The sequence below is a fragment of the Lycium ferocissimum genome, chromosome 7 (genome assembly GCF_029784015.1).
Source record: "Lycium ferocissimum isolate CSIRO_LF1 chromosome 7, AGI_CSIRO_Lferr_CH_V1, whole genome shotgun sequence".
In the NCBI taxonomy this organism is placed as follows: domain Eukaryota; kingdom Viridiplantae; phylum Streptophyta; class Magnoliopsida; order Solanales; family Solanaceae; genus Lycium; species Lycium ferocissimum.
In genome coordinates, this window is record NC_081348.1 from 22,066,817 (window position 1) to 22,092,896 (window position 26,080).

Consider the following 26,080-nt stretch of genomic DNA (forward strand, 5'->3'; position numbering starts at 1 on the left):
GAATAATCAGATGTAAAACCTCACTCTAAATTTGTTTAATTGTAAACTATAAAGTATATTGCTAAATTAACACAAGATATTTTATATATTAACACTCTGGTTCTCCGAACACCACCGTTTTCTTTTAGAGGGACGGAAGTAGACGAGTAATAATTCTAGCTTGTGATAACAAAATGAACTAAACTGAAAGCAAAATCACAAATCCGTAGACGAAAACAATTTTTCTCCAACTATAAGCATTAAATTTCAAATGATCGAAAAAAGTTCAGCCAATAAAACAAATGTCAATTTTTTCTCTAAATTTATTTCATCCAAAAAAGACAAACTTAAAATCCCTTAAATTTACAGAAAATATATGTCACAAAACTAGAGCAAGTAAATTCAAAACGTATTGTTTGAAAAACGAAACTCTCAAAGATTTAACTTTGTAAACTATATAAAGTATATGACCAAATTAATACAAAATTTAAATGAATTAACTCTCTGGTAGACTAGTTGTAATTCTCGCTTATGATAATAAATGGACTAAACTGACTAAACTGAAAAAAAAAAAAAATCACAAGTCCGTAGACCAAAACAATTTAACTCCAAGTATAGGTAGTAAATTTCAAATTACCGAAAAAAGTAGAGCCAAATATAGCAAAGGCGATGGGAGCACCTAATAGTGTCAGTGATGAGAGTGAGTGGGAGTGCAGTTGGTCTTTGATTCTTCAAAAATCAAAAAATGAAATAAAGCGGGAACACAAAAATCTCAAAAACCAAATTAAAAATCCTCCTCCATTAACAAACAAGTTGCTCAAATACTCTGAGCAACAACAGAGCAGGCATGGCGAGAACCAAACACCTTGCTAAACGAACTCGCACCAAACCTTCTGGTTACTTACTTCTCTAATCTCTCTCCTTTTTTATTTACCCTAACTACTCATATATCCCCCTAAATCTAGAATTTTAAAATGTTACTGAGGTACGCTATACATTTCATTTTTTTTGTTGAGTTAATGTTTTTTGAACCCTAATTTGGTGATTTGGAACTGAAATTTCAGCTGCGGCTGCACCTGCACCTGCAGCGACTCCATCGGTAAGCTAATAACTGCGTTTTTTGTGTTCTTCTGCTAATTTGAAGTTCGTATGGTTAATTTTTTATTTTTTGTTTGGGATAAATCAGACTCCTGCAAGAAGAAGCCCAAGGAGTAAGCCGGCAAGTGAGTGTATATAGATGTAGTTTATAATGTGCATTTCTGTAATTTCATGCTTTGGACACGTAGTTCTGTTGCTGCATTTTTGTTTCAGCAATTTGTGTATTTTTCAGCTTCGGTGCAGAAGTCAAAACAGAAGAAGCGTTACAGGCCAGGGACAGTGGCGCTTCGAGAGATCAGGCACTTTCAGAAGACATGGAATCTTGTTATTCCAGCGGCGCCTTTTATCAGACTGGTAATTTTCGTCATTGGCTCTAAAGACATATGAACTTGTAATATATCTAAGTTGTTCTGCTAACTCATTTATTGTTTTGTTACATTTGTCATGGTTCTTGTGCTTGTCTAAAGGGATAAAGTTAGGCTGCTAGACTTGATTTGAGCTTATCAGCCACATGACTAGATGAGATAGGGGAAACACCCAACCAATTATAGCTTGGTTGTGTGCTTCATTACCATGTGATTTGGCTGTGATGGGAGCATGAAGGTTGAAGTCGAATCTGAAGTTAATTGATGAGTATTAGTGAGACTAAATTCAAAAGAAAAAAAAAGATGCTGAAGGGATAATAAAAATACTATGCAATGGAGATAGTAACCGCCACGATTGTTGTGTTACTCCATAACTCAGTTTTTCATTTTCCTTTGGACTACATTAAGATGCATCATTCACCTATTTTCTAGCTGAATTACTTTGACAATTGAGAACTTACTGATGTTAACAAAGAGAAGAAAACAAATATTCTCTTTCCTTGAGTTATTCTTTTATCTCTAGTATTTTGTTTGTGGTTGGTCTTGGCTGAATTCAATTCCAGATCAATTTGACCAGTATTTGGGATTATGCATTATTGTCCAAAGGAAGGTTTCCTTTCCCGTTTTGATTTCAGTATGGGATTGGAGTGGGCAGACCTTTTATGATCAGCCTGACATATAAAAATGGAAACCAGTTATCTCTATTCGATTAGAGAGGAGTTGCTTAAGTAAGAGGTTTGGTGTTTCAGATTTTAAGGAAATGTTCTACACGGATCTGCTAGCGAAGAAAGTTTCTATCCTTCTGCTCTATATTTCAGGAAGCCCCTGGGATTCAGTTCATGGTTCTGGCAGATTGTGTGGACCCTAGGGAATGCCAAGATCTGCACTCTAACTATTTGTAGCTAACTTTCTAAGTGTAAATATGTTGTAGAACTGATATCTTGATACCCTTGATGATAAATGCTTTAACTTAGACCAAATTGGTAATGGATTTCTCCTCTCATTTATTTAACCTAATTGTTGTTCCCTCTTTTCTGTCTGGAGCAGGTTAGAGAAATTAGTCACTTTTTTGCACCTGGAGTAACTCGCTGGCAAGCTGAGGCTTTAATAGCTATTCAGGAGGTACTACAACTTCTCACCATAAAATATGGATCTGTTAGCTGCTACTTGGATCATGTGTATTTAAGTTATTTATAGGAACCATGTATGCCTAGAGTGGAGGGGAAAGAGATTCGTATGTATATATTTACCCTCATAAATCATCTGGTAGTTTTATATCATTATATGTCAATAGTGCATCTAGCTTAAAAGTAGTCTCTGCTCCATAAGTCCATATACCTGTTAAAAACACTTCAACGTATTTTAGAATGATTCTACTATTAATTTCAGGATGTGCTTTAATAATTTCCTAAAAAAGGTGTCTCCCAGTTATAGAAAGTTACAGCATCAGTTCCCTAACAAATGAAGCATGCTCCGATTGTGTGGTTGGACAGGGATTGTTATAAGAAGAGAAACTTATTATCAAAGTGATATTCTTCTTTTCAGTACCACTTCTAGTAGACTAGTATACGTAAGATGCAAAAGGCAATTCATAAATCTCCCTAATAGGCAGCCAAAGATGGAAATTAGTTAGCTAAGGAAGTTGGAGTTTCTACAAGATTTATCATATTTTGAGATGTCTAGCACAAACTTTTTCTCCATGAAGGTTTTGCTACTTTGGTTATGGTTGTGCATTCAGTCCTTCTCAACTGAATTGCTTTTATATCTGTGTATTGAAAAATATTATTATTTATATTAATCAGGCAGAGGTTCTATTGGTTTTATCTTAGATAAGCTAATCTCCTGAATACGGCCCACAAATAAAGTTGTTACTTGGCTTACCTATAAAGCAGCTCTTTGGCTCCTTATGTGATAAACTGATAATGTTCCAATTGAGAGGGCATATATTATAACTAAGTCTCGCTGATCGTTCCTATCAGCTTTTGTTTTCTTATTAATTTTGTAGTTGTATATGCTTGATACGTACAAGTGATCTTGCAATAACAACTTGGTCACCCCCTCCTTTTGTGAAGCTAAGCTAATTTTGACGATTACTGTCTCTACTGTGGTATACCTTGTTTTTTCAAGTTTCCCCAGCAAAGAATGAGTCATTGAGGAGAAAAGGGATTTCTTAGCGGGTATGCTGTTTGGTGTCCTCTAATATGCCCATGACTTCTTTGTGCCGTAAGACAAAAGCCCTGTGTGCATTAATCCCTTTCTGACTGCATGTATCTATAAGTGTGATTGCTACATGGATGTAATTATTCCATTTTCGTCATTGACAAGCTGATGTTCAGTAGAATCATGTGGAGTAAAAGGATTGCTTGTTGTGATCATTGATCAGAGCAGATAGGATTGGGCATCAATATAAGCTGGCAGGGCACTATGGATAGCATGCGAGGAAAAAGGACAGAGCCATCTCTCACTGTGGTTGCCTAAGCAATCAGTATTATAATGTCTGTCTGCAAGCATGCACTTCTACATTCCTAAATGCCTATGAGATTTTGTTTGAATCTTGGAGAGCATCAATGATCGTATGAACTCATGTACTCTATAGGAACCTAGGAAATGTTTCTGAAATCCATTGTCCTCTCAGAAGCTATGGTTGAATAACAAACAGTTAGTCGTGGAGGAACAGTCAACAGTAGAAACATTAAATGTCTATTCAATGTCTTAATTTTTATATTTAGTCTTCATATTTGAGCTATTACACATTTTCAGCTATGACATCTGGTGTATAGTTTAGAGTGAAAGAACTTTATCTCTTGATAAAGCTCCCTCAAGACAGAGCATTGCAATCATTTTCAAATTCTGCTTGTTGTGTCAGGCAATTTGTCTTAAATTGGATGGTCAGTATAGTAATAGACCTAAGATCCTTGTAAAGCATGATTTTCTGTGGGTGTTTGCCTCATTGATGTATCATTAGAATCGCAAAATGTAGATGTCTGTACGAAGTAAGAAAATCTATGGATGCATACTCTTATCCAGTCAACATTATAATATTCAGCTTCTCTTGTAAAAATATCGTTTTCTCTAAAATATGACTTTTTGCTTTCTAAAATATGTGAATACTCTGTTCTTACTCAATATCAGCAAGTATGATAATAGTTTTTTGATGGTTATACTGCAGGCTGCAGAAGATTTTCTAGTTCATTTGTTTGAAGATGCAATGCTGTGTGCTATTCATGCGAAACGTGTGACACTTAGTAAGTTTTTCTTGTCGATTCTTCCCTTTTTTTGGTTTTTTTTTAATGATGCTTTCCTTCGCTCCCCTTGACCTTCCTCGACGCCGCCCTTTCATTTCCTTGTTGCTCTGGAAATGGGCTTGGTAGGCCCATGCATCCAAAAACCTGTGTTTCAAATTTCAGAGGCCTGGTTGACTGCCAAACTCCTATCCCACAAATTATGTTACTCTATTAAAGATTTCATAGGCCTATCTGCCTCCTCACTTGTATTATGAACATCCTCCCTCAGGGAAGAGTTGGAAATTACTCTACAAACGACTTTAAGTCGTAAAATTACAGCATACAATGATCACCAGTTTCAACGTTCTAATATACTGTCTATTTCATGTAGGTTTAGTTTTAGCAATTGAGATTGTACCCCACCCATTCATGTGCTATTTTTGAGTTTCCTAATGTTGTTCACTCCATATATACATTGCTAAAGATGCAAAATTAAATGAGGCTATCTCTTTTATTGCTTCTTCCACGTTAGTATCTTCCATATGAATTCTTCAATCAGATCAAGGAGTTCCTATAAGGGGAGGTACACTCTATTTGAATACGGCGGAGTCTGGGTGTTTAGTGCAGTGAAAAGTTGGCCCAGTTTTTTTACCGTATCAACAAAAAGAAAAGTTGGCGCAGTGATCTTTTAAAAATAAAGTTGGGAAACAGAAGAGGGCGGTATGGATAATAAAATAGCATGCAACGGGCACCTGCTGTTCTAAACACTACTTTTATTGCTAGTGGTCTGGAACATCTTGGGCATCTCTAGATATTATAAAACTGCATAGAGTACTTGTTTGTTTGGCATGCTATGCTATGTGATATCCAGTTTATAATTTTGTCTTTCTTGATGCACAGTGAAAAAGGATTTTGAGCTGGCTCGACGTCTTGGAGGAAAAGGACAGCCTTGGTGAAGATCACATACCATCCTACCTCAAGTAGATAATCCCACAGCTTCAGTTCAAAGAATCAGCCTACACTGGAGTTTATAAAGTTCATTTATCAGTACTTGTAGATTGTTATTTTGACCATTACCTGTTGTAATTGAATGAGCTAATTATAGTACATGATCTTCAAGTTCCAAATACTGTAGTAGCAATTCTTATAGCCACAGTTTGACTTAGTTGGATGATATTCCATGTGATTATAGTGGACCAGCTACCTATATGACATTCAGAAAGTACTTTGTTTGCAGACACACATCCTTTAGTAGGTATTTTGTGTCGAAGGAATGAAAAACAATACTGGTCTTTACAGTAGATCTATTTTCATTGGCGAATCTCTTGTATTGACGATGGGAATTGAAAGTGGGTGTAACTAATTCTTTTATATCACTGCTTGTTCCTTGCAAGCTTATACCCTTCACGAGTCGTTCAGGAATTACAAATAGAGTGTTTGGACTATCAGATAGGAATTGTAACAAATCTGAGTATCTGGAGTGACGGACTTGTAGCTGGGGTACTTTCTGGCATATGCTCTTTTTGTAGCTATCTGAAATTGAGTGTTTATTGGACCTACCAATCAAATTCGTAAGACTCGTAATGATCAATGAAGATCTCCTTTTTTTTTTTTGTTTTTTTTTGGAGGGTTTGATTTAATTTGAACCTGTCCTAATTTTCAAAGGAAAGGTGCGACTTGACCGAGTCTACTAACCTTTGCTTTTCTTGTAGTTGAGCCCGCATGCGTTCATTTGTTTTTCAGCTCAGAATGCCTAATGTGGAAACAGTGACATAAGAGTTATCAGGAGATATTATTGGCAGAAAGATGATGTAAAACCTCATTATCCTTTCAGTTTAATAGTCCATTGGCACCATATATGAAAGATCCCTATCTAAAAATGTATCTAGATAATGGAAGGAATGACAACTGCAAGTCAAAGGGAAAGTGTAGTTTGTTTGGTTAGGACCAGCGGTTGTTTGATAATAACAAATGCAGACAAATCTGTCGAACCATTCAGGACAAGTATAAAAAAACAGAACCTGTCCGTCCTAACTTGTATCTCAACAAACTCTCTGTTATTCCCCTCTTTTCTTGATCCTCATTATTCTTATCTTTTCATTTCTCTACTTTTTTGTACCTAAAATGGATCAGAATCTCCATCACCAGCCCAAACTCATGCACCAATGTTGCAGCCATGAAGAAGGTACACCCCTTTGCCTTAACTAATAAGGTCGTTGGTACTGTATCTTTTTTTTTTCTTTTTTTTTTCCATTTTTCCTTCTTAATTTTTTTTTTTTTTTTTAGTTTTGGAAACAGAAGTTAATAGTATGGAGTGGGAGTTCATCAGCATGAGCAAACAAGAAGAAGATCTTATTTACAGGATGCACAAGCTTGTTGGAGACAGGTAAAGGTTGATAATACCTAGATTTTGTAACGAGTTTCATTATTAAACTAGGAAAGCATTGTCACAAGCATGCGCAGATGTAGTATTTGGTTAGCAAGAGATGTGATACCCACTGCATGATTGCAAGTTGCGGCTATCATCTTGAACTCTATATAGTTGAATTTTCTTAAAAAAACGAATTATATTGTTGGTAAACCAAATTTTTAAAAGATCTTTCTTAACATGGTGTGTTATTAATTATCCACTTTGAGCCAATCATTTTCCCCAAAAAGCCTCATAACATTAAGAGTATTTAACATCTTATAAGTAACTTTTTTTTACCTACTTTTCATGTGAAACTTTATTCACACACACCCAATAAATATAAAGAATTTTTACATCATGAAATCACATTTATATATTACGACAGGTAACATATTGTACTATTATAAAATATTACAATATGTTTTGAATTATAAAATAGTACTACTAATGTTTAGAATAATAAAATTGAGTGTCGTTGTGAAGGTGGGGGCTGATAGCAGGAAGAATACCAGGGAGAAGAGCAGAAGAAATAGAAAGATTTTGGATAATGAAACACAGTGATGGCTTTGCACACAAGAGACGACAATTAAGAAAAGTCTAGCACCTATATAATCATCTCATTATAAAACAAAAAAGCTTTTCAATAAAGCAGATTCTCTTTTCCATTTTGTTTGGGACTGGACCCTACCGATCATTTTATCTTTTCTTGTCTTCCATTGTATTGTAGTACTTCTTTTGGATTTTTATCTTATGCCTTTTGGTGGTTGCTTTTAGTTGGCTTATTATGTTATGTGCAATATGTATGTAATCATGTAAACTTAGCTTTAGATGGCAATACTATGGTCTCGGGGCTTTGTCAAATATGAATCCACAATATTACTAGAAATATTTTTTTTTTCCCATTTGGTGTCCGAATAAATAAAGAATTGAGCGGTAATTTATTGATAAATTACTACCTACATCCTATAAGTCAAACGTTCAAAAATTTCTCATCATACCTTTACTTTAGTGTATCCCCTAATCTCTTTCCTCTATCTAGTAGAAATGAATTGAGGAGGTTATTTCATTTCAAAAAGAAAAGCCTAGGATTAAACTTGCTGAAAACGGTTATTACAAGAAATGAAGGAATGTTTAAAGCACCACCTTCGTCATTATCTTGATGTTGAAAGTAAAGAGGAAAAGAAGGAAAAATTGAATGCAAACAATCAACAACCACCCTTTTTTGTCTAAATTAATACTGCTGCAAGACTAGTAGTACTATTCAGTGGCTCATGAGTAGCATATATACCGGTTACTCATCATTCCCTCGCTTTGAGTGCAAATCGCAAATAAGAGCAGAATCTAACGAAGAAAAGTGTTTATCCACGCGCGTGTATAAATTATTATGCAAGAATAATAGCTATAGATATAAAATACTCACTTAATTTCCTTTCACTTGGCTAGTATACTAAAGATAAATTTTTTTCCTTTTACTTGTTCACTTCAACACATTAAGAGTGAATTATGACTTTTTTGAAATTTACTCTTATCGTTTAGTTTTCATTTTCAAACTTCTTTGGATAGTCAAATTTAGATATTTAAAGCATCGCAATAAAGTTGTACACTTTAAACCGAAGCGTCGTCGAATGCATTCAACTTGTGTTGCACAAAACTTCGTAAAACGTATTTTAAACTGAGTCTTTAACAACACTTAGAAAAAAATGCTAGTTTCGATCAACAGTGTAAACAAGTGTGAGCAAAAGTGGGTTAACGGGTCGAAGGAAGAATTGGAAACAAATTTCATTTTTTTGTGCGGAATGTCCTTCAAAGGCATTGGTCTTTAATTTTTGTCCTTTGCTAAAAACCCCTTGGTTCGGGGTTCGAACCCACGCTTAGTTAAAAAAATCGCAAGGCAGAGTTTTGCATTAAGGCATGGCAAAACTCTACCTTGAAACCAAAATTCTACCTTAAGGTAGAGGTTTGCATTAAGGCAGTTTTTTTTTTTTTTTTTTTTTTAAATTCAGTTGAAATTTTGTAAAACTTTGCCTTAAGGACTAACTTTTGCCCGAATAGGCCTAATTTTGCTGCAAAACTCTGCCTTGTGGATTTTTTTTTTATTGAGCCCAGGTTTGAACCTAGGACCTCGGGGTATTAGGTAAAGGATAAAAATTAAAGACCACCAATTTGAGGGACAAAAATTAAAGACCAGTGCCTTTGAAGAACAATCGTGCAAATGACCCTACAAATTTGGGCTAGGAAGGGCCCATTTTGAGATTAGTCTTTGCTCATTGAGCTTAAGAATTTGGGCCCATAATTTCAATTAACCCAACTACTACTATTATTTAGAGTCTATTTCATTGTAAATGTTAAATCAAACAGATGAGTAGTGACATGAGAAACGTGCTACGTGAATTGGCAAACATAACTTTAAATTTTTATCTGATGTTGTTTACTCGCTTTAATCAATAATACTATTGGATACATATATATTCTACTCCCCACTCCAGGGACTAACATACACGACCAATAAAGAATAAAGGAGAGAGAGAGAGAGAGAAAACTTGAGTAAAAAAAAAAAAGGTTCAACTCATGTATTAGTCTAACGGTGTATAATTCTCATATGGCAGCGCAATTAATCATTTGTAACACGTTATTCAACTTTTTTCTTGTAGATTATCTGTATTATTTATCATAAATATGAGTTAATTTTACAGATAACTATCAATCTAAGTATCTATGGCAAAGACAGCTATAAAACAAAAAAATTCATATCACCTGTCACATAAGCAATGCCACATTATCCCCACAGTTTTTCTTTAACGATGTAATTTGAAAAAGAATAAACAGAAAAGTCGATTCTTGGGTTGCCCTGCCACAAGGGGAAATGTGGCTGTAAGCCATTCATCCTTTTTTTTTTTTTTTTTTTTTTTAATCTTTATTTCTCGATTCGTCAAGTATGAACATATTGCTAACTTTTATACCTTGGTGCTCAACTTTTTTCTAACACGATCTTTTTAAAGTAAGAGAAACTAACACGATAAAAGTTGGAGAATAAAGGGAAGAGATTTCCACTACTTCGTTTTCATTTCTCTCTTACGTGTTTCCTAGTTTTCAAACAAACAGTAGGGACCATCATTTATATACTACAATTGATGACTATGATTCATTAGAGATTAGATATTATATTTCCTTCATCATAGAAGAATGACATCTACTTTCTTTAAATTTTACTAAACTATTTTGGCCCTTTAGGCCTACAATAATTACTCTTTTAAATCGTGGAATAGAGTAAAATGTGAGAACCCAAAATGGTGTGCTCCTTCGGTCCTAATTTATGTGACATTTTTTACTTTATTTAGAGTTAATTGAACGAATCTCGAAGCTAAATTATATTGGATTAACTCATTATTTTAAAATTAGAATTTAGATATTCAAAGACTATATGAAATTACTAGAAGTTGTATTTATTCTTATCCTGTCAATATGCAGACAAAGTTCACATAATCTGAATCTTGAGAAACAAAAAAAGTCACATATAAGTTGGGAAGGATGGATTAGTACCAATGAATTCAAAAGGGTGATTTAGTTGTAAGCAAGCATCAAGTCGTAGATCAAACTATTATACGGGTTAGCTCGTGCGAGAATAATCACTGTAATTTCTATCAATATCGTTGATGTGCACAATTGGCCTTTCAATGAATTAACGAGGAAAGCTGATTATTTGAATACGAGAAAGCTAAAGTGAGAATATCTAACTGTTAAAAAAGAAAATGGTACTCATAACTCTAAGGAAGAAGACACGAAATTCCTTGGAAAAAGACAAATAATGATAATGGTGTTAAGTGGTGACATTAAGAAAACCTTAGCTTGAAGAAAAACACAAACATACATTTTATAACGTGGCAGTGTTGACGTCGACTCAATTCTTACCAATTATTTCATGTCCGTACGAGTTCCGCATTTCATTTTTTTTTTTTTTGGCCTTTTTGCCCTTTATTAAGTAGTACTGCCTCCGGATAAAAAAAAAAGTGTCCACTTAACTTTTTTTTGGGTCAAAAAAAGTATTCACTTATCAAATCAAGAAAGAATTAACCTTATTTTTTCAGATTTGCCCCTATTAGGTATTATATGATCAAATCTCAAAGCCTATTTAGTTAGGGGTAGTTTAGTCAAATTACCTATTTTTATCTAGGAGTTAGTAGTTTCTTAAAAGGTGTGCAAATGACTAAGTGAACTCTTTTTTTTATCTAGAGCGAGTACTACTTTTCTTTCACAAACTTTGTGGGTAGGGAAAATGTGAAAAAGGGAACTTGAAGGATTCCAGTGCTTTTCTAGTTAAAATAGAGAGAATCAATATATATCTATAGAAAAAAAAAATGCTGACTTGGCACCTCTCTAGAGTCAGGATTCATATTTATCTTTTTTCTCATTTTTTTTTTTTACATTCTTTCCTTATTTGCTGTGTTAAAAAAATTCTTATTCACCTTTTTTCATTATTACCTTATTTGATCTTCTGTCATCATTACTACTAATTAATTCATTTCCTTTAAACCTTGCTAATCTATCTATCTATCTATCCATATTATTTTAAAACCATAAATTTTATACTCTTAATAAGTTCTAATCCTATTTTGAACATACTTCTTTAACCTGATACTTATAAGAATGTTACAACTAAGATAGACAATTCCTAATTAATGCCCAAACCGTCTTTACTATAGAACATATTTCCATAAATACTACTGATGGAAAAAGACTTGATACCCTCTGAGCAAATATATGATAGTCTTTCTATTGTAAAATATATATTTATATTTAATTGGATGAAGGAAATATGTAAATTGGTAATCCTTTTACCCAAAAAAAATATAAAATTGAGAATGTTAAATTTTCTAATAACATCTTTTACTTTACTATTAAAATTATTTTCTAATAATATTTTTCTACCTCATAAAACAACTATAATGTAATTACAAGTAATATCACCTAACATTTCTTTTTGGTGATAATTGATAAGGAATAATGTGCAACACACATTCGTAGATACTAATACTATATTAAAAGCACGAAGGACCTTAAAAAGTGATTGTTTGAACTTTTTGCCCTTCATTAAAAGACTCCACAATAAATTGTCATATACTATTTTCCTCAAATTATTATTACAATTAATTAAGAAAATTGTTAGTTATTTCATATTATTTAGGACTTTGAAATCAATTAAATTTCTATATACAATATTTTATGATTGTGCTGTCTAGATTTAGTTCCGTGCATCTTGATATTATCGAGTAAATACTATCACCTACAAGCACGTAATTCTCAAATGAAGATAAAATCTTTTTATATTACATGCACAAAAAAAGTTTGAGAGCCGAAAGTTGAGAATCCTCATTCGTTGGTGATTACATCTTCAAGTCAAGTTAAAGTGTAGCCAAAGGAAAACCATAAGCTAGAATGAAAATGTGGCAACAAGGAAATCAAAAGAATAAAAAAATACAAGAAGTGCAATAAATTTTTACTTTTTTTGTTATATTTGTTTATAACGAAATATCATTCGCCTTTTTTACCCTCTAAAGATAATTTCACATTTGACAAAATTATAACTTACTTATTTTCCTAATATTAAGAATTTATACATTAACTGAAATTTTGATTATTAAATCTTTGTTTATTTCAACTATTTAGAAACTCCTATTATTTAGGAATTTAAAATCGATTAAAATTTTACTTATATAAATTCCTTCCTTATTTTAATTGTGTAAAAGAATTAGTAATAATGGAAGATATATACATATAATAAATTCGCATGTGAAATCTGGTAGGTTTTATATGGTGCCCTTGCACATATATATATATATCAGCGAGATAATACTCCAAATTCTATATTATGTATCTTTCGTATATTTAGATTAGTTTTTCACACCATGATTTTTTTTTTATTCGACAGTTGTCTATTCCGAGAACCTTTCTTAGAGATTCCTTTGGCATGCTGATGTGCCATGAAATTACGGGATATTCGATGCTAATTCCTTAAGCTTTTGTGACTCTTCAAGCATTTTTGGTGTTACTTTTCGTGCATTTTTGTCATTTTGTAGGATAAGATGTCCGGAGAGCATAACGGAACAAAATGAAGCAATAATAGTTGAAATGCGACACATGCTAGCAGCACATGCGAGTGCACAACATGCTATAGTTTGCACAGTGATGACAGAGATGTTTGCACAACCTGCTATTGTTTCATGTGACACCAGATATGAGTAGCATGTTGTGCGCGCAGGGTATTTTTGTCCACAATTTGTTCCCGTTTTGAAATGTTATAAATACTCTTTTAGGGTTTTGTAAAACTCATCTTTGGCATAAAACACAAGTTCTTGGAGGCTAGGGTTTACACCACACTTTGAAGTTGAAGATTTGAAGATTTGGTTGAGCACTTTCTCGAACCTTTACTTCATTTCTTTAATTTCTTGCTTTGTAATGAATATCTAAGTGTGTAGTATTTCATTTCTATGCTTGAACCTTGTTTATGGAGGTATACATTGTTAAAGTTTGGATTGAAACTCTTGTTTTGCTTATGTATTGAATGATTTTTATTTCTAATGAAGCGGGTCTATGTTTTTTTAATTAATCTCATTTTGAATGATTCTTAAGGGAGTATCTAACTCTAAGACTCGCCCATTTACTTTGATTGAGCTCAGGAAGAGGAAATCTAGGTTGGGAAAGATTAATTAATAAGAATTTGGGTCATTAAACCCATCTAATAACTTGAGCGCGGAAGAGGATAGTTACTTGAGGTTAAATTGATTGTGCCTAATATCACACTCTAAGGCTTGGAAAAGCTTAGAGTGAAATTCATTGATTTGGTTGGAAGACTTTCAATGAGATTTTAGAAATCATTATCTATTAACATAAACCCGCTCTTAGTTGTAAAATTGTGAAATACATTGGATCGTTACTTGAGCGTAATTTCCTTTGTATCTAAACTTGTGGCCATTGATCATTTTACCCGCTTTCTAGTTAGTTTTATCTTTGTTAGTTTTTAAATCAAAAACCAAATATTGAAAAAGTGTTTGGCTTAGCTTAGTTGGTGATAATTCCTTAATTGTTTAAATTGCCTAGTAAATTGTTCCCCGTGGGATCGACCCCGACTCATAATTGGGTAAATTATATTGCGACGACCGTGTACACTTTCTCTTTGAGGAGTGCATTTGGACGTTATCACATGCCTTTTCTATTACCTCTTAAACATGTAAACTTTTGATTTATTTTCCTCTAATTTGTAGTGCATCCTAATTTAGTAGAGCTTTTAGTTGATATTTATTGTTGTGATGTGATGTGCATCTTTTACCACTGAAGTCTTAAGTTAAAATTGCACGAAAATTATAGGTTGGAAAATTAAATACCTTAACTCTAAGCAGTTAACATTTTTAAAATTTTATATAATAGTTATATTTAAGCTACAGTAAGAGCCTTGTATTTCATTTTTCTTTGTAGAAATTAAAAAAAAAAGTATTTTGTTTAACGTATTCGCTACTTTTCGACAATTTTTTCATCTTTTGTATATTATATATTGATTGACGCGATGTACACGTGCAATGTACGTACGATAAAAGCTAATAAAATCCTATAAATTGGCAAAAACGTGAATTGAAAACTGCAGATTAATCTAGATCTCAAAGGAAATGCAAAATCAAAGTCATAAGTTTTAGGAAATAATTAAATGACTATTCATAAATAATAATTAAATGATTATTCCTAAATATTAGGAATATAATTAAATAATGGATCCCTTAAATAACTATTTCTAAATATTAGAAAAATAATCAAATAACTATTTATCCAGTCGAATGCATTGTTAATTCTATTTACTGACAAATTAGTAATGAATTATAAATAAAGAATGTTAGCTGCGAGCAATTTAGCAACGGTTTAACAACGAAGTTCCTCGCTAAGTCTAATCTCTTTTTCATGTTTTTGTCAAATGAGGCACGCCCTTTGATCACGCGCGTAAACACTAATAATATATATTTCCTTTCAAAATAAAAACTGCAATAAAAACTTCCTGTTACTTTTGAAAAAAAAAAAATCCATTACTTTCCATCAGCCTATATAATTTTCCTTACTTGAACTATGTAATATAACTACAACTCCTTTAATATTAATTTTCCTAATATTTTCTTAAAAATATTTGAAGGAATGATAGGATTTTTTATTATTCAAAAGAAACGTATGTTGGGTATACATTTATGTTCCCAGTACGCATAAAATATTAAATATTTGTGAGGGATTCTAGCTGCTATATATGCAAATCTGAAGGATTCTAACCGCTGTTATAAAAAAATTATTATTTCCTTATATAATCAGTTTTTAAGAAATAGAGTTATAAATATATTTATTTCCAGATTATGGTGGCAAATAAAATCTTACTCCTATTAGGGTTAGAAAAGTGCACATGCACATTTATAAAAGAATTTTAGCAATGGGTGGAGAAAAACTGCTTAAGACCATAATTCGACAGCTTCTCTTTTGAGGTTGTTTTCTTTTCAATCATAATTTTTTTTTTTTTAATAATTTACATAGGTTAAAATTGCATATGGTTGATAGATGTGTGATTAATGATCTGATTATTCTCTTATTTTTTCATAGATTGGTTGATTCATGCTGCAATAAGTCATGCCACAAATTCTATTGCTCCGTCCTGCTGATTTCTTCTACCTTACTACCTAACTTGAAGGCAAAAAAAAGTGAAAGTTTTCTGATTTTAATCATCACAGACCGGTTTATTAATATGCATATCTTCATTTGTATGTACATATTTATTGATATGTATACGTTCATGCGTAACGCGTAACGACACTTAGTGAAAGTTGATTATCAATAAGAACTTCAAAATGTTTATCATCTATTATTCCCCTATTAACATCTTAACATAAAATTATGTTTAAATAATTAGTGAATCATAGCTTGACGTTAAGTTAACAGAGCCTACCATAATAAACAAATAATGTGACTATCGTTATTTCTTTTTCTTCTAAATTTGTAAGCAATCAAGTATTGTATCCATGGTTTAAAGTAGTCATTCTTTTTAACTGTGCAACATGTGACCATATTTTGTGAGATGGTTCTCTTTATCTCTATTCCTATTGTGAACTAATTTCAGGTGTTGCTAGAATGTAAAGGAACATATTAATGAAAATTATAACTTGAAATTACATGTTTAAAATAAAAAGAAGGAGCACATAAATATTATAACATGTAATTCAACAATTAAGTGCACTTAGTAATATTATTTTGTCATTTAAATAAAATGTTGAATATGTTCTAACAACTCATCGCTATTTTACATAATGTGTTCTTTTTGTGTAATATTTTGAATTTATTGTCACGTGCAACGCACGTAAGCTATAGCTAGTTTATTCAAAACCATCTAATTGTTCGTAACCGGTTACTCATTTGTTACGACAATTAAATTATAGTGGGGTATTGTTGAAATCTCTTTCGATCTAAAATTCTAGTTACACTTCCATTCTAATTTCCTTTTTTGATTCAAGAATGTGACATAAATTTTCAGTTGTACAAAATAAGTCCTCATCTTACCTGATGAATAATTTTCCATTGCCAAATATTAGATCAGTGCAAATTCACACATATCATACATATAAGAAGTGTTGACAGCCGGAAAGTGGTATAAATAAGATGATGAAGCAAGAGAGCCAAAAGGCCTTAGAAGAGTGAGTTGCAATATTACATAGAAGCTGTAAAATTGTACGTCCTTATCTTATTGAATTGTTTGCTTCTTCACTCACTTTTTGTTACCCATCTTGATCCATATAATTTCAATTTCTTATGCCAGGTTGGTCAGAAATTAGTTGATTATTATTGTCATTATTTCATCATATTAGAAGGTTTGGTCCCAATTTTTGAGAAATTGTGTCAATACTGTTAATTATATATGGCCTAGAAAGAATTAATGTCTTATTCTTTGGTATGAGATTTAGTTCCAGTAGACATGAGAAAGGAAATGTTAGATAATTCAACGTTTACTTAGTTAAGTGTGTTAATATTTCTGTTTTTTTATTGTGTCCGGTAGAAGTTTAATTTTTTTTGCAAATCTTTGTTTGGACATAATTTCTTTTAATGTATTTTGTGAACTAAATTTGCAATCAATAATTACAAGTATTTGAAATATGAGAAGAATAAAACTATTTCAAAACATCTTAATTTGGCATTGAGGACCTTCCTGCCGGTGTGACTATTACTGATATTAAGGATGTGGTGCAGTGGATGGGGCTACTCCCTCCCGCAGAGGTCCAAGTTCGACCCCTAAGTGTTGCAAAATTCTTGGTAGGGAACGCTTCCCCCAGAAATTCTACATTGCACGATCTTGATATAGTCGGGGTCCAATAGAGATACCGAACACCGGATAGGAAAACTAAAAAAAAAAAAATACTATTGCTGGTGTTCTTTGAGATTTCAACTCCAATTTTGTTGTCTATACAAATCTTTAGAAAAAGTTTAAGTTAATTTATATAAAATTATATCTTCTCAAGTTTACAATTAATAATAATTTAAATATTTTTATTTGTAAGTTGTTGTAAGATGATACTTACAATTCTTAACTTTGATTTTACCTTTTCATTTCTATATACTCCTTAAATCATTCTTAATTAGATTAAATTTAGATATTAAATTTCATTCTCTTTTCTTCATTTTACTCATCTATGATAACAAATTGTTTTGTATTTTCTTGGTATATTTATAATTTTTATATTTGTAAGAAAAAATATCATTCACAATCGCACGAAAGCACGATTAACTTACTAGTAATAAAATATACTTTGGAAGTACAATATAAAGTTAGACCAAAGAAATTATCTCTCATTTCGAATAAAAACGCAGGAATTATTTCTCGAACTCTTGCTCATTCTAACTTTTCTAGTGCTCTATCTAGTCATTAATTTAATGCGGTTAGAAAAATGGGGGTACATTATCGAAAGTATTTTATTTATATCTTAAATATATTTTTCGTTTTGATGTTAATCTAAAAACACAAGTTTCAATATAAGTGTTATAATTAGTTATTGAGTTGTTTATTTCATCATATGCTTGGTGGGTCTAGTATAACGGTGAGTGTAGAGAGTCTTTATCGGGTTCATCAACGTTTCCTTAATTGCAGCTAGCTTCCACTCTTAATCACTGTATAAGCAAATTATTAATGTTATTTCATTCATTTGTTTGTGATTGTTGTTCCATCGATGGCGCCATAGTTTGAAAGAGTAATAGAGAGGAAATTAAACCTATTCCTTCATTTATCTGTAGTACGACTCAAATAGGTACACAATTATTGCTAATCCATATATAATTTTGTATCCTAATATCATGTTCCATTTGATTTTATTATGTTAATTAATATTCTTACAAATGCTTCATATTTTGCCAAGAGTATGTAACATTTATCCCTAATTAAGCTGTAAAAGTGAATTATGATTCGTATATAAAAGGTAAACTGCAAAGTACTACCACGTAACAAAAGAGAATGAAGAATTGAAGAATCGAAGAAGATAAATAACTGCAAATTTATCATTTGCTTTTAGCCATTAATGCTCTTTCTTGGGCTCTACTTCTTGCCTTGACCTGGTAAAACAATTAATACAAACATATGCACAGTTAAGAAATTGAATATAGAAAGCTTCAATATGGAAAAAGGCCTACATATTATGGAAATTAAACTAAAGTGTGACCATAATAACACGTGTTAAACTCTTGTTGGAGGGTTCTTACAATCATGTTGTGATTAGAGCATCTCGCAAAATCCAACCACACAACTCCAATAGCTGCCTTATATCAATTTTAATATTACACATCTTTCTTCATATAACAGGGACTTAACATCGAAAGAGTAGTCCCACCTAATAATTAGACAAGTCAACAGTAGTACTTGATGCAACTCATTTAAGTAGATTTTATCTAGTAGTAGGATCGATAATAATATAGTATTATATATGAAACAGAATAAAATTATTCTTATCACTTTCTCCGAATAGTCCCACACACGCACAAAAAAAACATTTTGATTAATAAGTCGTAAAATTTTAGGCTTGTTCAAGTTGAGGTTGATATGTATAATTAGAGTAGATTGACATATATTAAGTGGTTAATTAATATACGTAATGGATACTTAAGAACATGCACAAAAGTCTTCCAGAATTTGACCGAAAGTGCCTAATAGGAACACTTTATCATGTGAGTTCAGGTCTTTCAAGTGGAACAAACTGTAGTTCGAGTGTCTAAATTTACTGAAAAATTTAAGAGGTTGCTGATATATTAAGCCTTTTCATCTGTTAAAATTCTTTCCTGTTTTAGTCTGTAAAACCTTTGGGATATTCCTTGGAAATGAGATGCCATGTGTGATTGTAGTTGGTGGTTAGTGTTTAGTGAGGAAAAATATTCATAGCTCCTATCAGTCTAGGATAATTTGTATAATATTAAATGTACTGCAACGCATAACTCTATATTAATCTGTACCCCTGTTATTGCATTCAACCATGGGCTAGATTATTTAACATGTGAAAGAGGTAATAAACTAATTTTTCTCCGCTTTAGCTTAGTGAGAATGGAGCTACAAATCCTCAAAGTTGAGACGAAATGAGGATTAATGCACACTCACTTCCAAAGGTCAGCTATGGTCCATAGTTGATTTATCTATGAATCAGGGTGAAATCTGGTGAAGCTTTCAGAGTTATTGGAATTATATGATTATATATGTTACTTTTGGGTTTTTGAACATTGAATGCCATGGCTTAGTTTTCTGTTATTAAATGAAGAGTTTGATTTTACCTCTACTATACATTAATTTTGTGGGATTTAAAATGAAATATGTTAAAGCTCTTATTTAAAAACAGTAATTTTTTAAAGAATCGTCTAAATTTGAGTGAATAGGTTAAAACCCCCTTTAAACTATGCTATTTTGCGAGTTTCATATCTAAACTATGGAGTGTTCATAGGACCTCTTGAACTTATATTAATATACCTCCTGGGGGAATATGATTTGCAATGTTAATATTACGCTCCAAAAGCTCCTTTAAAGAGTTTCAAGCGGCAATACACATGGAAGTTTTCTGAGTCACCTCCTAAACTATCACTATGTTATGAGTTTCATGAGTTTCATAGCTAAACTATGGAATATCCAAAGAGCCCCCCTTATTCGTTTGAGCCCCCTTCCCCTTTCATGAAAAGTTACATTGTATATATAAGATTAAAATTATTGTTTATATAGTAGTATATAATAGATGTTGAATCCCTTTAGCTTGTGTTTACTTCTTTATATTTTTTAACCCATTTAGTAGAAATTCTGGCTCTGCTACTTAGGAGCATATTTTTTCCGTGGGCACATTGGTGCATCGTCCGCTTCTACAACATCTCAATTCTTTCTGTGGGCACGTTGAATATCGTTTGGAAGAGATAAGATACGAGATGGCCGAAAAAGGGGTATTTATTATTATTACCACTTAAAAGTTATATATTCAGGAAGTATTAAGATCCCACAAACTTTAATATCGTAACAGGCCAACTTGATCTTTACTAGTTGACATTAGCTTATATTATTGCCCTCCATTCTCATTCCATACCTCCAAATATTAAGCTGTATGAATATTTCCTACAGGAGACCTATCATCCATACAAATTAGCGTAGGATGTTGGAAAAATTCATGGAATTAAAATACTTGAAAATTCTCTTTTAGCTTGAGGCGTATCGTGGATTATATTGTCCTTGAGGATATTTCACCTGATGTATGTGTATTTTCCATGATTCAACAAGAAGTGTATTTTCCATGATTCAACAAGCTCTTCTAGTTGTATGAAAACCCGAAGGAAAGAGTATATTTTTCTGTATTTTTTGTGTATCTTATTAAATGAAAGTATGTGTGTGAAGAAATCAGGAGGTTATAGTGAATGGATAATTGTTATAATGGTCCACGGTTACAAATATTGAATAATGACCCATGGCCACTATATCAAATAAAGTCACACTTAAGGTGTGTTTGGTATGTAGGAAAATGTTTTACTTGGAATTAAAATAAGTGGGTTTCTTACTTATTTTTTAATTTTGGTAAGTAAGCAAAAATATTATCCCAAAAACATTTATATATAATTTAGAATAACACTATGGAGGTAGGATTGGTGGGGTGGGGAGTGGAGGTTCGGAGGTGACAGGGGTTGAGATGGTCAAGGGGTGAAGGAGGGGGCGTCGGATGGCTGGGGAGGCTGAAGACAGTGAACTTGGAACGTCACTTATGATGCTTGTTTTCCCTACTTCCATTAGAGAAGTCATTTTCCTCATTTTTAAGGAATTTGTTTTCCTAGAGAAAATATTTTTCAAAATATTTTGACCAATGAAATATGGAAAAATTAAAAAACATTTTCTAAGAAATATTTTTCTTCCATGCCGAATACACCCTTAATTTCATGAATTCATGATAGTAACTTTAGACATTTTTAGTAAGCATAGATTTGAGTGCTTCCTTTTGCCATACCACATTCACTATTTTTTATTTTTAACATATGATTGGCTTTATGACAAGAGAGAGAGTTAAAATAAAAGTCCGCATTTTTTTTTTTATCACTAATAGGGAAATGAAAAGGAGCAAAGTATCTTTTGTTGATTTCTAAATTTCAAGTTGTTAAATTACATATATCCCTTAGTCAAATGGTCCACGCATTTAAACACCAACTTGGTTCATTGCCAATTTGCCATCAAACTCATGATTCATGATGCATAAACATGACAAAAATTGGATAGAATATTTAGGGGATTTTATATTATACTTCCAGATCAATAGCTAGCTAGTTGTACATATATTTCCAACAGGGGAACCTATACATGCATGTGCCCATTCATAATGAACAAGAAGTAACGGCGAGAACCAAAGCGGTATAATAATACTCACAGTTTTCATAGTTCTCATATTTGCAATTTGGTGCCATGTTGGCGATACAGCCAATAGCTTGTTTTTGTCTATAGGGATGTAAATGGGGCGGCTTAGGGCGGGATCACTCAGAGGCGGAGCCAAGAAATGCCTAGGGGGTCCATCCGAACTCCTTCGGCGGAAAATTACGCTATTTATACGTGGTTAATTTTTATTTTTTTTAAGCTTAAATAGTAGATGCTGAACTCCCTTTGACTAATTTGTATGTTTACTTCTTAATAGTTAGAACCCTCAGCGAAAATTCTAGCTCCGCCCGTGACAGGGCAAGCCTTGGCTGGTTAAGATTTTGACCCGCCCTGCCCTATCCCGTTTAGCATTTTTAAAATAATTTGTCCTGCCCTGCCCCACGCCACCCCGCCCGCTAAGCCCTGCGTCGCATTGTCCCGTTTGTGTTTTTACTAACCTTTTCTTTATTATTATTTTGCAGTATTCTAATTGAAAAATTGAACTTTTTTGGTTTTCCCATTTTTACGTTACTATGTAGCTGCAGGTTTTCACTATTAGCATTTGACCGCTCATGAGCTTGTATTCTTATCTGTTTAATTCTATTATTTATTTAGCAGTTACCATTTCATAGTATGAGGTAGTATTACGAGTTCTAAGTTGAACTCATTTTTTTGGTTCAAGTAGTATTCAGAAACAATAAATGAATCTATATATAATATAAAGCTAGGTATAGACAAGGTGATGTGGCACCTCTCTATCAGGAGCGGATCTACACCATTGGGTGTGGGTTCGCGGGAACCCACAACTTTTATCCGAACCTTGTATTTATAATGTGAAACCCTTCAAATATACAAGAAATTTGAGCTGAGAACCAAATAACAACAGACACTGCTAGTTGGGAACCCACAAGCTTCAAATCCTGCATCCGCCTCTGCTCTCTATGGCCTAGAATCACATTTATCTTTTTTCTTCTTTTTTTTGGCCTTTTCTCTAATTATAAAATAAAAATCTCTAATTATATCTTAATTATTGCTCAATCATGAACAACAGAAAAGGCAGAAACAAAATATTTCTTCAACTCTCTAATTATTATGCTAAAATCCCAACTGTTTGTCACGTTCTTAATCCTATTAATTACTCTCATTCTTTACTCCCAATCTATTTCTTATGAATCTAATATATCGTGAACGTGCTATTTCAGTTACATATTCATAATGATCATGTACGTGGGGTTTTGGTTACTAAAATCTTTGAAGAAACAAAATTTAATGTGTCCTCTTTTAAGTCTATATAAAGGTTTTTTACATTATCATTCATCAGTTAACAAATTATGACTAAAGGTGTAGTTGAAAAAATTGGAGTTCTTTTTATCAGAAGTAAGGCTTGATAATGGAGGGGGGGAAAAAAAAAAGAAATTTTGCAATGTTTGATGAAATGGAGTACATGAGATGAAGCAAGAGTGCAGACGGTGGAGGGTTACGTAGGTGTCGACGACAGATAGGAATTTGGACAAAAGAGGTGAGGAAGGGTCGTTAGTTTGATTTTATTTACGTCTTTATAATTGAAGAAAAAATTACTCAAGAAAGAGTGGAGTCTCCAAAAGAGTGAAAATAAAGAATCGAAATCAGATCTGCTGAAGAATGAAAATAAAGGAACAAATATGAGAAAAGTAAACAATGTGAGATCGGAATTAAGCGGGAGGCACCACCAACGAGGCATCAGAAGAAGTTTCTAACAAGACCAACAATCACTAAACGAGTAGTATGTATTGAGGGGGACAAAGTCCTCCCACCCTTATCAAAGTTTGTTCTTTCTTTGCAAAGTAACGATTTATTTTTTATAATTAATTATAATTTTAAAAATTGTAAGTGCACTAGGATTTCATGCTGAACAAAATTTCTTTTATTATTGTTGCTTAATCTGCTCGTACAAATATTACATTTACACGATTATTTGATTTCGTAAGTTCCAATTTACTTTCAAGTTGCTAAAGAAACAAAGAAAAAAGAAACTAAAGAAAAACAAGGAAAAAGAGAAAAAGATTACTATAGTACTACAAACTATTATTAAAGAGGGAAAAATGAAAAGAAAAAGAAAAAAATGATTAAAAAAAAAAAGGTGAAGAAAAAAGGAATAGCCAAAGGTGCAGATTTATTTGTTTTGTATTTCACATATCTTCTTTGTGTTTCTTTTCAAATTATGAGAAATGTCAGAAATCATTTTAGAAAATAAAACGTTAATATAAATATATTAAATATATTTTAGTCAAAGATAACATTGTTGTTTACAAGAATAAGAAATTCATTTTTTTTAAAGAACAAGCTGATTGATAAGAAATGATCAAGTTTACATAACAAGATTTTACCACATATAGTACTTGTAAGTGTGGTGCTTGAAGGATTGAAATTAATATCATAGAAAAAATAAATTTTAAAATTAATCAAATTTATAGAACTAATTTTTGTACACATATATAGAAGATTTAGTTTATCTTTTCTATTTGGGAAAATCTTTTTATCTCAAAATATTTGAGTGAAGATCATATCGCGAACTTACTATTGTTTTTTATTCGCGCAAAGCGCGAACAAGTTTACTAATAATAAAGAAGTGCGATCAAACTTTAATGGGTAGGACTTCACAAGAATTTGGATCATCATTGACAATAAGACAACAGATAAATTATAATAAAATGATTCAGTTATCAATAAAAGAAGGACAGTTCATATTTTGATTTAACAAATATATTAGACAACTTAGAATAACAATCACATATAACAAAAGAACTCGGTAATATATAAGTTGCTGACAAACAAAAGATAAACAGTACTAATATTATACTTTATAGTAAAAAAAAGTTAATGGTTTTGATGTATTTTTTCCACGTGAAGAACCATGAATACTTCCAAGAGTTATATTAATGTCCAAATTTCGAACTAACAGCTTATAGAAAAATACAAGGCACGAAAACCCCTTCCTTGACATGCGAGTATGCTTTTTAACCCGACCCACCTTTTAATTCGGATTTTGACATGTCCTGCCCTGCCTTATTAAAATTTTCAAAAAATCAAGATTTGCTCCGTCCCGTCTTGTCCTGTCCTGTTCTGTCCCGCCCCATTTAAATATTTCCTTGCCCCACCCCATCCCGCCCTGCCCTGCCCTGCCCCAATTGCCATCAACTATATCTATGTCATGACTCCAATTGTCCAAATTGTTGCTTCAGAAAGTGATAGAAAACAAAATGCGTTGTATTTAATTTCAGTCCTGTGTGTTCAAGCTTCACCGTAACTGTTTGTTTCAATAAAAATGTTATGACTTTCCTTCTACAGATTATTACTCTATAATACAATACAATGTTACTTGTCCTGATCGATCGCTTCTAATCTAAATTACAAAAGGCAAGGACAAATGGCGAAAGTAAAAAACTTGCTCTATATATATATAATGTGCCATTCCCATTTCCCCCCCTAATATTCTTGATTTCAGTTTCTATTTTTCTGAAAAATCCAGCAGCCTTGCTGAATCATTAAAATAGACAACTAAACTAAAAACAGCATAAGTTGTTCCAGATTTCATTAATCGATTGAGTATATCACCAGCTAGTAGAACAATTCAAGTAGCAGAAAGTAGAGAAAGGGACTAACAGCACTTCACATCTGCAAATGTTTTATCCATTTCATTAAATTTCACAGCTTCAAACCAAGAGTTCCCAGCAAAATAAATGTAGCCAAGAATGCGACAGATAAAAGCGAGTAAATAACGTGGAATTTAAATTGCATACAGCATACGTTCACAATGTAAATTTCTTTAACCTATCGGTGTTATTAATCTGCTATTATATTAGGCTATTTAAGTTTTTTTCCCCTTAAAGGTTATTAGTTCATTTTTACTATAAACGGGAATTAATTTCATGGATGATGATCAAAAACTTAATATCTATCGCACGAAAGCCATAAAGCTCAATTTGAGTAACCAAAAAGCATCTCAACTATCACTATGTATCTCAAAAAATCAATCTCGTTAGAAAATCATTAATCCGGTGTGAAAATAAAAAGGGTTAATTTTTTAATGGCAAAAAAAAAAAAAAAAGGATTACTA

At 32.3% G+C, this 26,080-nt stretch overlaps 2 protein-coding genes and 1 long non-coding RNA gene across 5 annotated transcripts; 2 read left to right on the forward strand and 1 right to left on the reverse strand.

The window, feature by feature from the left end:
• Positions 1–822: 822 nt before the first annotated feature.
• Positions 823–5,967, forward strand: LOC132063797 (histone H3-like centromeric protein CENH3). 2 transcript variants are annotated; one of them, XM_059456515.1, is made up of 7 exons: positions 823–875; positions 1,044–1,078; positions 1,166–1,202; positions 1,310–1,431; positions 2,490–2,564; positions 4,612–4,687; positions 5,567–5,967. In XM_059456515.1, exons 1-7 carry the CDS (start codon positions 827–829, stop codon positions 5,620–5,622), a joined length of 450 nt encoding a protein of 149 aa, XP_059312498.1. In that variant the 5' UTR covers positions 823–826; the 3' UTR covers positions 5,623–5,967. The 2 variants fall into 2 exon arrangements, with proteins under 2 accessions (XP_059312498.1, XP_059312499.1); XM_059456516.1 differs by having other exon boundaries at positions 826–875; positions 1,166–1,190.
• On the reverse strand, positions 5,802–6,271 carry LOC132063799 (uncharacterized). Its single transcript, XR_009416450.1, has 2 exons — positions 6,002–6,271; positions 5,802–5,970 (listed from the first exon to the last, which is right to left on the reverse strand). It is a non-coding gene; the product is annotated as an uncharacterized LOC132063799 (long non-coding RNA).
• Positions 6,272–6,638: 367 nt separating this feature from the next.
• LOC132063798 (MYB-like transcription factor ETC3) lies at positions 6,639–7,849 on the forward strand. Of its 2 annotated transcripts, none has more exons than XM_059456517.1 (3): positions 6,639–6,851; positions 6,965–7,052; positions 7,560–7,849. In XM_059456517.1, exons 1-3 carry the CDS (start codon positions 6,791–6,793, stop codon positions 7,675–7,677), a joined length of 267 nt encoding a protein of 88 aa, XP_059312500.1. In that variant the 5' UTR covers positions 6,639–6,790; the 3' UTR covers positions 7,678–7,849. The 2 variants fall into 2 exon arrangements, with proteins under 2 accessions (XP_059312500.1, XP_059312501.1); XM_059456518.1 differs by having other exon boundaries at positions 6,968–7,052.
• The last annotated feature ends 18,231 nt before the right edge of the window (positions 7,850–26,080 follow it).